Here is an 11,920-nt window from a genome sequence, read left to right as displayed (position 1 = left end):
GTACACGTCTGTCAGCCTGTCGCGTATTTCTCCCATAACACGCTTCGCACGGCTTAGTCCACTCTTCCACATTTCATGGGGGTGTTTCATTACCGTATATGGTTAATTACGGGCGGTTCTATATGCAAATACTTAAAATCGTGCACGAGCGCGGAGCGTAGAACAAATGGTATTTATCAACACGGAGTGTGCATAGAACCTGTGTACGCACGTTTGATAAATCCCGATTCTTCTGTGCGTACACATTCTAAATTCTGTGCGTAGGAACGGAAATAGAACACTTTCTACGCATTGTTGATAAATGAGGGCCCAGGGTCTCTCCTTGTTTAGGCCTCGCCCGCCAGTGCACTGACGCAGAGAGCAAGACAATTAACTACGATCAATCACAAAAGCGTATATAAACATTAGCCAGAAGCAAGACACTTTAACCATCATAATAATGTCGGATATTATCGGCCTATATATATATATTTTTTTACATTTATTTAACCTTTATTTACCCAGGCAAGCAAGTAAGAAAAAATTCTGATTTTATTTATTGTCAAAAGTATGCATAATGTTGTGTTAATTCCACGACAAGAGATATGTAATGCTAATTAGCTGAAATTATTCAGTTTTTTTGGGGGGGGGGGAATCTGCATATATCGGTATCGGAAATTAAGAGTTGGACAATATCGGTATAGGTAAAAAAGCCAATATCGAATATCCCAAACAATGTGAAGGTTCGGCAGCAGCTGAGGTCGTACCAGCAGTGCTGACTCAGGACTAACAGAGCATTCTAACATTCATCTCCTAAAAGGACAAACATAGACATATGAAGGCATAGACACAGACACATACGTACAGACACATAGACACATACAGACACAGAGACACACACATAAGAGACACATACAGAGACATAGAGACAGAGACACATGAACAATCATATTCAATGACCGTCAGGCTATAATGCTGATATCTGGTAATGACAAAAAAAAGGACAACTATGAGAATTGTTTTACAACATTTTATTATAAACAATAGAATATACATTTATATAAAAACAAGGGATCTGTCCATAACGTTTTTACAAAACAAGTCACATCAATGTATTCCCAGAACACAGAGAAATACAAAGAAATACACACATCCATTCACAGGCAAACATTCTCCCAACACATTTGTGGACCCCAGGAAGACTAGCTCGCCACTTAGGTGACAGCTAATGGGGATCCTTCTTTCAATGCCATGCCTGGTTTTCCATTTTACCGCTTGAATGCCACCATCCGCGCCAATGTTAACGTTAATATCGCCTAATCTATGTTTTAAATTATGGCTATGTGTCTAATCTGCCCATCGCATTATCAAAGACTATTTTCCAGACAGTGCTGTGAAGGCAGATTGTTTTTTTATCGCGTCGTTGCCGTTTCAGAGCAGTTAGAAAAGCCCCCGTTTTGATATAAAAAACAGCTCATTCCGGAGCATTCTATGAAAATCGTCTTTTAGTGGAATATTCCACAACGTTGATATTCGGCGGCCTTTTTATGAATCGTTTTCAAATAAACGCTAGATGATCAATATTATACGTGCACGCACGCACATTACGGCCGCGCGCGGATAATCGCCTCGTTGATTTCCTCTCGGAGTTTTACATTGAAACCGAAAGAAGACATTTCACAAAACAGCTTATAACTTCATCAAACTTACTCTGATTATCCTACCACTGATAACATAGAGTCCTTAACTGACATCAGATGGTATCCAACTGGTATATTCCAATTCCTGATCACCATTCGAAAAAATCGATACGTGTATGGATCCAACGCGACACAGTGGATCTCCATGATCCGAGGGGATCTGAGGCTCCAGAATGAACTCTAGTAACCCCGGCTGGATCAGTGAACTGGAAAATGTGGAGTACCGGATTTTTTTCCCCATTCATTTTCATTGAGTCCATTCCAAAATCACTTATGTCATCTGGGAGACGACAGGGGGCGCTTTTTTCCACAGTGATCACCGGCGCAGCTCGGCAATACTCGGGTAGGCTCGGGTGATGCAATAATTTTTCAGATCGCAAAAAAAAAAAAAAAAAAAAAAATCCGAGAAATCTCGTGAGTGGCTAGCAACCACCTATAAAAAAACACGAGAAATCTCGTGAGTGGCACTGAAAGAGTTAAACAATAAACAACAATAAACAATTCCAATCTCTGCTAATATACCTTACATACTGCATCTTCCCCATTTACAAATATATGTTCCCCGTCATTCCTTCTGAAGGATATCTGCTCATGTGACTATGAACCGGTCTTAAAAAGAAAATCTCCCCCCAGAAGCTTCCATCCTCTCATCATCAGAAACCTGCCTTCCAATCCATGAGTCAGGATCAAATCTGTGCATCGTCACAGTGGGCCCACCTGCTTTAGAGTCTCCCAGTGTGTAGTCTTGGGCAGGAGGGGAAACCAACCCCAGTCAGATCTAGGATCTAGGATAGTCGTGGACCTGGTTCCGAGAGCGTTGAATCGCAGGTCGTTCCCAGAGTGCATGAGTCAAGGTGCCTCAGATGCTGGTCCTGACCCCCCAGGCATCGAGCTGTATCCTTAAAGGAACACGCCAACATTTTGAAAAATTAGCATACCGTCTTCTCCAGAGAGTGACAAGAAGATAGATACTAGGGGTGGGGGAAAAAATGTATACGTAGTAGTATCGCGATACTTTGCGTGGTGATACTGGATCGATACAGGGATGCCAAGTATCAATATTTAATTATTCATAAAACATTTTACTCAGCGTATAGCAATATATTTAGTCTCGCGATACTATCGTGACACAAGTATCGCGATAGTATCGTATCGTGAGGTCTCTGGCGATTCCCACCCCTAATAGATACCAGTATCTGGCTGCACGTTAGCCTAGCTTAGCACAATGAATGGAAGCGGACAGTGCCGGGTGAGGTGTTAGTTGGACAATGCTTAGGCTAACCGGCCATGTCCGCTTCCATTCATTGTGCTAAGCTAGGCTAACGTGCAGCCAAATAGCTTTCTACTAAACGCACAGAGAGGAAACTGGTATCTATCTTCTTGCCTCTCTCTGGAGAAGACGATAAGCTAATTTCCCCAAATGTTGGCGTGTTCTTTTAAGGCCAAGTCTTGCAGCCTTGATGGTGTCCAATAGAAACGCTTACAGGTGCTATAGATAACGTTCTGCCACTAGATGTCACACTAGAGCACCAGCATGTCATTTAGCCAATCGGGTGCATTCAACGTGGGGGAAATGGGGAGCAGGGAGGGGATACATGCAACGCAACATGTAGACAACATACAATTTGGACCCACACAACATTTTTAAATGAATTCATTAATCAAAAATTATTTTGGCAAGGCAATACTTCCGCACCTTTCTAAAAGCTCAGTGGATGAATTATCTTTTCTTTTTTTAATGATTACGCTATATAAAAATGTATCCATAGCACCTTTAAGGATATTAAATTAGATCCGTCCAGATTTGATCCCTGACTCTTCCAAGCTGAAAGAGCCGAATGACGTCGGTACTACCGAGTAGCGATTCACGTTGGATCAAATCGGTGCCACATTTCGGTACCTAAGACCCACCCAGTTCGAAAATAATCCGAATTCCAATTATTCCAATTCCATGTCCAATTATTTTAAGTAGCCAAACGTTACACTATAAAAACGAACTAGAAAGTTGATGATAATAAACATTTCACTTCATTAGCTGAAATATTCTAAAATCATTAAGTTTTAAATGTGATAAAAAATTGTTGTAGGAACGCTTTGGGAGAGGGGTGTAGGGAAGGTTTTTAGTTTGTGTGGTGTGATAACAATGTTTTTTTTTTTTTTATCTACTTTTTCTCCCATTTTCTATTTTTCTCCCATCCCAATTTCGTATTGTCCAATTCTACCCTCCCCTGTCTCGAACGCTGTTAGGCCATGCCTCCCACTGGCCGGCTGCAATGTGGACGAAGCCTTGCATCACATGTCCCCTCCGGTACACGAGGAGGCAGCCGTCGCATCTTTTCACCTGCACAGCGCGATCTCTCAGTGGCGAGGGTCTGCGTGAGAGGGACACGCCGCCCCCGTTGCTTCCTGATTCTGCTGCGCAGGCGCACCAACCGACCTGTAGGAGTCGCTGTCCACAACGTCCGATCCCCACCCACCAGCTTTCCACCCCCAACACTGCCAATTGTGTTAGTATGAACGACCAGCCAAGCTGGTAGCAATGCCGAGAGGCTGATGTGATAACAATGTTGAAATTGAGAAGTTTAGACGTTAGTTTAGTTTTACAACTGAAATAACATTTTTGTTATTATGAAATTACAGAGAAAAAAGGTACCACCGGGTACCGGTATCAATTCACACAGGTACCAGTATCGGTTCAAATGTGACCGGTACCCAACCCCTCTCATGTCCTTGTCGTCTTCACCGCCGGTTCACCACTTGAATCTTCTGAGCTTTCTTGGCGTTTCTGAGGGGAAACAGGAAGTCATTACTGTAGTGCCACACAATCAAGCAAGCAGTGACCAGGGGCGACCAGGCCAGGCCAGGACCCGTCTACACAAGACGTCCTGAACACTAAACGTTGGTCCTAATGGTGGATTTATCTTTCCTTACTCCTTGTCTGTTTGACTTCGTGAGGCGTGCAGAGGTATTTCACCATCAACCAATGACAGTGGCTGAAAGTCGGCGTCACGCCAACTGGGTCAACCATTTCTTTCGCCATTTCTAACTTTCTAAACCACTCTTCACCCACTAAAGACTGCATAGACAAAACCACTCTTCACCCACTAAAGACTGCATAGACAAAACCACTCTTAACCCACTAAAGACTGCATAGACAAAACCACTCTTCACCCACTAAAGACTGCATAGACAAAACCACTCTTAACCCACTAAAGACTGCATAGACAAAGCCATTCTTAACCCACTAAAGACTGCATAGACAAAACCACTCTAGTATTTAACCCACTAAAGACTGCATAGAAAAAAATCACTCTTAACCCACTAAAGACTGCATAGACAAAACCACTCTTAATTAACCCACTAAAGACTGCATAGACAAAACCACTCTTAACGCACTAAAGACTGCATAGACAAAACCACTCTTCACCCACTAAAGACTGCATAGACAAAACCACTCTTAACCCACTAAAGACTGCATAGACAAAACCACTCTTAACCCACTAAAGACTGCATAGACAAAACCACTCTTCACCCACTAAAGACTGCATAAACAAAACCACTCTTAACCCACTAAAGACTGCATAGACAAAACCACTCTTCACCCACTAAAGACTGCATAGACAAAACCACTCTTAACCCACTAAAGACTGCATAGACAAAGCCACTCTTAACCCACTAAAGACTGCATAGACAAAGCCACTCTTAACCCACTAAAGACTGCATAGAAAAAAATCACTCTTAACGCACTAAAGACTGCATAGACAAAACCACTCTTCACCCACTAAAGACTGCATAGACAAAACCACTCTTAACCCACTAAAGACTGCATAGACAAAACCACTCTTCACCCACTAAAGACTGCATAGACAAAACCACTCTTCACCCACTAAAGACTGCATAGACAAAACCACTCTAGTCTTAACCCACTAAAGACTGCAGACAAAACCACTCTTAACCCACTAAAGACTGCATAGACAAAACCACTCTAGTATTAACCCACTAAAGACTGCATAGAAAAAAATCACTCTTAACACACTAAAGACTGCATAGACAAAACCACTCTTAACCCACTAAAGACTGCAGACAAAACCACTCTTAACGCACTAAAGACTTCATAGACAAAAAAAGCTTCTGAACATACTTCTGTATATCTCATTCTTGCAGTCAGCATCACATGTTTTATGTCATATCATCATCATCAAACCTTTATTTGAATAGGCAGGTTAATTAAGAACAAGTTCTTATTTTCAATAACGGCCTATTTGGGGGTAAAAAGCCCCCTAGGGGAAAGGGGATGGGGGATAAAATAAATAAAAATAAAACACAAAGGAACATTATTAAAAAGGCAGGACATACATACAGAGCAACAACTGAACTGAACAACAACTGGCGGACAACAGAACAATAGTGGCAGCATGGTGTTAGCACATGGAGACACATCTACATGAGTGCTCTAGGGAGTTTGTTAAAGTTTCCTTAAACAATCTAATTGAAATAAACGCTTCCATATTTAAGGTTTTTTGTAGTGTGTTCCAGCTATCAGCTCCTGCGTACTGAAAGGAGGAATGGCCTTGTGAGGAGTTGGCATGGGGGGCGTTTACCAGGATATGTGTGGCTGACCGGGTGTGGTAATTTGGGAGTGGACGAGGGTGGACTAGGCGAGTAAGGTAAGGGGGATTATGGCCTAGAAGTGTTTTATATACAAAGGCCAGCCAGTGGATGTTGCGTCTAATCTCCAGGGAGTGCCAGTTTACTAGGGAGTATAGCTCCCAGTGGTGGGTCCTGTAGGGGGCATTGGTAGCGAAGCGAATGGTGGAGTGATATAGGATATCTAAGCGCTCTAGATCACCTTTACGGGCCAAGCGGTAGATTACATCGCTAAAATCAAATAGCGGCAGGACAGTCATCTGGACCAGGGTGAGTTTAGCAGATCTAGTGAAGGAGGAACGGTTCCTATACAGAAAGCTAAGCCTTGCTTTGACTTTGGCCTGCAGTTTAGTTAGGTGTTCAGAGAAGGAGAGTTTGGTGTCGATCCACACTCCCAGGTATTTATAAGAGGTGACCAGTTCAAGCTTTTTGCCATCGGCGGCTACAATGGTGCCAGTCTGGGAGGTACCCTTGTGGCCAAACCACATAACTTTGGTCTTGCTGGTGTTTAGGACCAGGCAGAGGGCGGAGAAACCAGCTTGGATTTTTAGAAAGCTCTCCTGGAGAGTTTTCAGGACAGCATCCGGGGAGGGACCAGAGGTGTACAGGACTGTGTCATCAGCATAGAGGTGAATTAGGGAGTTTCCAGCGAACTGGCCTATGTTGTTTATATAGATGGAGAAGAGGATTGGAGCTAGTAAGGAGCCTTGGGGGACCCCCTTAGAGATGATAGGGACTGGGTTAATAGGTTGTCGGTTTTTATTGACTGAGTGCGATCAGAGAGGTAGTTCTCGAACCATGCTACACTGTGATTAGTGACACCAATGTCTCTCAGCCGCTCCAAAAGCTGTTCATGATCCACAGTGTCAAAGGCCTTGGCCAGATCTATAAAGGCAGCAGCACAGTAGAGTTTAGAGTCAAGGGCATTGAGGACATCATTGAGGACTTTCATCGTAGCAGTCTCACATCCATGCCCTGAGCGGAAGCCAGATTGGTTTTCCGAAAGTATGTTGTAGGTTTCTAGAATGCTTGTGAGTTGTTTGCAAACTAGTCTCTAGAACTTTTGCTATACAGGGTAAAATTGAAATTGGGCGGTAGCAGTTGGGGTCTGTATTGTTTCCTCCTTTGAACAGGGGCCGTACCAAGGCTGCTTTCCAAGCAGAGGGCAGTTCTGCTGTATGCAGGGATAGGTTACATAGATGGGAAATAGGTTCAGCAATGATGGGGGCTGCAGTTCTGTAGAAAAAGGGGTCTAACCCGTCAAGGCCAGGAGGTTTCTTGGGGTCGAGTTTGCAGAGTACTTCTAAAACCTCCTTCTCAGTAAATTCCTGCAGTGCAAAACTGTGATGCGTGGCTGGATTAGGGGCACGAAGGTTGGATGGTGAGGCAGGTGGCGCTGTAGGGCTGAGGGGCAAGGGGTTGGATGGTGGGGCAGGGGGTGCCATGGACTCAAACAGGCTCCCAGCTTTAATAAAGTGATTATTAAAGGCCTCTGCCACATGCTCATTTCCAGTAATTACCATATCCCCAGTTACTAGGGAGGTGGGCAGCTGGGAGGATGAGGGTTTGTTCTCCATCTCTTTAACTGTTTTCCAAAACCTGCTTGGGTTTGAGCTACTGAGTCTAAACTGCTCTTGAAAGTAACCAGTCTTGGTTTTGCGGATAGCCTGGGTGCATTTATTTCTTATTTGTCGAAAGGATAACCAGTCTTCATGAGATTTAGACTGACGAGCTTTACGCCAGATGGTGTTTTTGAGGCGAAGTTGTTCTGCTATGGGCTGCATCTGTTTTTGATCCTCATTCTCTTCATAGGGGCATGTTTGTTGACTATTTTGCTGTATGAGTCATTAAATGATGATATCATATCATATAATTCAGGGGAACCTACTCTTTCTTTCTGCTGCAGTTCAAAGTCACTGTTATGCATCATTTTTGTATGATCATGCCATATTTGACCTATAATATAAAAAGAAACGCCCAATAAAAAAAGTTTGTCTTTTATTATTGAATGAGTTCTTACCTTCAGGTACTGTATCTAGGTTACTCAATCGCCACAATTTGGTGTTTCTTAGGGTTTCCTTCTCCATGGTTCCTAGGAGACAGAGACACAGTCATTGTGAAGAAGTGATCATGTATGTACTTGAAACTAGGGATGTGTACTATAAGGGTTTTGGAAATCGGCCCGATACCATGCTAATATTATAATAATAGATTTAATTTATATAGCACACTTTAAACTCAGTGAGCTCTCAATGTGCTTCACAGCAACAAAAATTAAAAATAAATTTAACATGAAAACATTAAAATGAATCAAATAAAAAAGGTTTAAAACATAAAAACATTTTAAATGAATAAAATAAAAGAAACAAAACATAGCAGCAGATTCAAAACCAGGCCCTAGTGGAAGGCAGAGTAAAATAAATGGGTTTTAAGGCTGGCCTTGAAGGCAGTAAGGGAGACTGAGGCCTTGATGGACCCTGGCAGCTGATTCCAAAGGCGTGGCCCCAGTGTGCAAAAAGCACAGTGCCCCATGGTTGACAGCCTGGTGCGTGGGATGGCGAGGATGTTTTGACCTGGATGCAGGTTGAGGAGAGAGGAGGTCCTGGAGATAGGTCGGGCCGGAGTTTATAGACCAGCAGGAGAACCTTGAAGCTGATCCGCTGGTTTATTGGCAGCCAGTGAAGGGAATGGAGGACTGGGGTGATGTGTTTTCCGGGTATAATATAGGGTATCTGAGCGTTTCCCCAGATACTAAGATCTTATACCAAGAAACGTGTAACATGCTAGAAAGTAAATGTATTATATATAAATTATATCAATAATCTTTGTCTAATTTTGTGTGTTAGATATCATTTTAGACAGAATTCCATAGCTGCACGACTGATATCTTGAGCTCCGAGCCTCGACATTTAGCCTTTTCATACTAGCGCTCGTTTCCCTATGCTTTTTCTTTTGTTGTTGTTGTTCTTAGCTCTATTCTATTGAAATCTTTCAACATGTTCTTATGTACCCCAGTTGCTATTGCATGTATATATGTGTTTTATTAGAGGTATATGTACATACATACCAACTATTCGCATGTTTTATTCTCCATCCATGTTGGGGGATCCCCCTTTGAACGGCCCTTCTAGGGTTTCTCTCCTCCACGTCGCCTGTGGTGCAGAGTTTTTACCTACCTTCACTGGGGAATGTCTGACTGAGAGTGTTGCACATTTGGATTTTATGGTGTTTTTTTGTTCTTGATTTATTGTGATGTTTCTTCTTGACTTGTTTAAAGAAGACTTGTCCGGCCCATGGGGGTATTACCTTGTGATTTCGGGCTTTACAAATACATTTGATTTTATTGTATTTGTGTAAACTGAGTTGATAAGAGTGGAGAAAGTGAAAGCCAATAGTAATATTCTATTATATTCTGTCTGTAGTGAATTATGTTAAATAATAAAATGCCCATAATTATTGCCCCTTTTTTCTGGGTACCCCCTGAAACCCCCCCAAAGGCCCCCTGGGGGTCCCTGGGCCCCATGTTGAGAACCAGTATCTTGACGACACTCAATGACATTCAATAGCAGAAGGGTTGAAAGTATTGAAGACAAGGTGCTTGAGGAACGTCAGCCTTCAATGGCGAAAAGGGTCGCCTGACTAAGAAAAGACTGTTTCTTAACCCTTTCACTACAGAAGGTTAACCCTTTCACTACCACACTACAGACTGTAGTACCACACTGTCTGTAGTGTGGCAGTGAAAGGGTTAACCTTCTGTATTGTCGCAGTGAACGGGTTAACCCTTTGGTAGTGTGGTAGTGAAAGGGTTAACGGAAGGAGTGTAACGTGGGAGGGACTTACCTTTTATGGAGATGTCTTTTTCGGTCCTTGCCTTGAGTGACAGCTTCTTCACCCGCTGGCCCCTCCAGCTGGATGGTCCGGCCACGTTACTGGTCATCTCTACTTCGACCTGCCGGTGGCGCCGACCCTTGGAAGCCTGAGGCGGGACAAACACACACGTACACGCGCGCAAACACACTGGTGTATAACTGGTGGTATGGTATGGCTACTGCTATTAGCATAACGTTTTCATTGTAAAATCTTGAAATGGAAATACACATTGAATCTGAAAATTCAAACACACACACTTTGTTATACAGGTTAACACTTTGTTAAAGGTAATGTAAGCAGCATTTTAGGAAACACGTACCTCCATCGCCTGGCCGTAGGACCTTGACTTGATGCGTGCGATGAGGTCGGCTCGCTTGGAGCACTGGGGAGATGAAGACAAAACAGGTGGGCTTGACACACTCCTACACAGAGAGTTGGACCATGCTCCACTATCAAACAGGAAGTAAACTAACAGACACTTGACTCCCTACTCAACAATGGATCAACTAGTAAGCTGGGGATTTGCAGCAGTTGATCGAATCTTCTCTTCAAGAAAGCAAAGTGCAACTGAGCCGCTGTGTCCAATCGGGACATTCCAAGCGGGGTTTGCAATTGACAGTTGGGATAAATGGCGATCAATATGCCTATATTCTATTGAGATGGAAGATGTTGAGGATTTGTACATCCTCATCATCCTCATGTTCGGTTTGGGAGCGATCGCAATTTGGATTTGGATATGCACAAGAGTATTTGGGAAAGGAGATAATCGAAAAGATGATAGCCGTATGGACCGCTGTCATCAGGCAGTGGCCAGGCTTGAAATCGCCCACATGGAACTTGCTAAGAGGCTCGCAGCCCATGCAGCGGACGAACAATTGAGAGGTCAAGTCATGTTGGGGGTCGCGCAGGACATTAGGACTGCGACAAAAAAGATTGATTTGGATTAAATTTTTGTTTTTCAGGAATCATTGTAACCTGATGCAACCCCCCCCCCCCCGCCACACGCTAAACTCAAGTCTGTGGAAGAAACCAAGAATGTTCGAGGTCACTGATAGGCCGCGCTGGAGAATAAGTCAAGATAAGAACTGGGTTGTGACGTCCGTACTCAACACAGCCAGGGACGGGGACAGAACGAAACTGTCTGAAGATAAGATGGATGGCAGGCCCCCCCCCCCCCCCCAATCCTCACCCAAACCCCCCTCCCACGTGTACACCTGGCGATGTGCACGAGCTGGAGGGGAGGGACCCTTGACTGTTTGGACTCATTCGCCCAATTCCTAAGCCAATACCCTTATCCTTAAGCGGCAACTGTAGCTTTACCCGGTGCTGCCTACCTTTACTTTTCCCTTAACATATTTAATAAATTATATTATATTATCTCCCCCCCCCCCCCCCCACACACATCTTTTGCCCTTTTGGCCAGAGGTGTGGAGGCTGTGACGATGTGATGTAGAGACAGCTCTGAGTAGGAGTGTGCAGGCTTGAATGGTTACAACAGTGCCACCCTGTGGCAAAGGTTATTACTGCGCTGTTAAAGGTATTGTATGTAAGAAGTTCGAGGGAAGAAAACAACTGGGGTTAACCCTTTCACCGCCACACAACCAAAACGGTTAACCCTTTCACTGCGACAATACTCAGAAGGTTAACCCTTTCACTGCCACACGACAGCCGGTTAACCCTTTCACTGCCATACAACAGAAGGTTAACACTTTACTATCACACAA

At 43.6% G+C, this 11,920-nt stretch overlaps 1 protein-coding gene across 1 annotated transcript in view; it reads right to left on the bottom strand.

Annotated features, from left to right (window-relative positions):
- Positions 1-1,001: 1,001 nt before the first annotated feature.
- The window catches only part of LOC311223742 (uncharacterized protein), a 44,462-nt gene continuing 33,543 nt past the window's right edge, over positions 1,002-11,920 (bottom strand). Inside the window, exons 10-13 of the mRNA XM_084308514.1 lie at positions 10,516-10,578; positions 10,167-10,302; positions 8,347-8,418; positions 1,002-4,464 (exon numbers count right to left, since the gene is read on the bottom strand). Of these exons, the coding sequence (XP_084164640.1) occupies positions 4,430-4,464; positions 8,347-8,418; positions 10,167-10,302; positions 10,516-10,578 (306 nt within the window). The 3' untranslated portion in view covers positions 1,002-4,429. The remainder of the gene's footprint in view (positions 4,465-8,346; positions 8,419-10,166; positions 10,303-10,515; positions 10,579-11,920) is intronic.

The sequence above is a fragment of the Notolepis coatsorum genome (genome assembly GCF_963971535.1).
Source record: "Notolepis coatsorum genome assembly, chromosome: 2".
Lineage (NCBI taxonomy): Eukaryota > Metazoa > Chordata > Actinopteri > Aulopiformes > Paralepididae > Notolepis > Notolepis coatsorum.
This window is presented reverse-complemented; position numbering and strand designations above follow the sequence as displayed.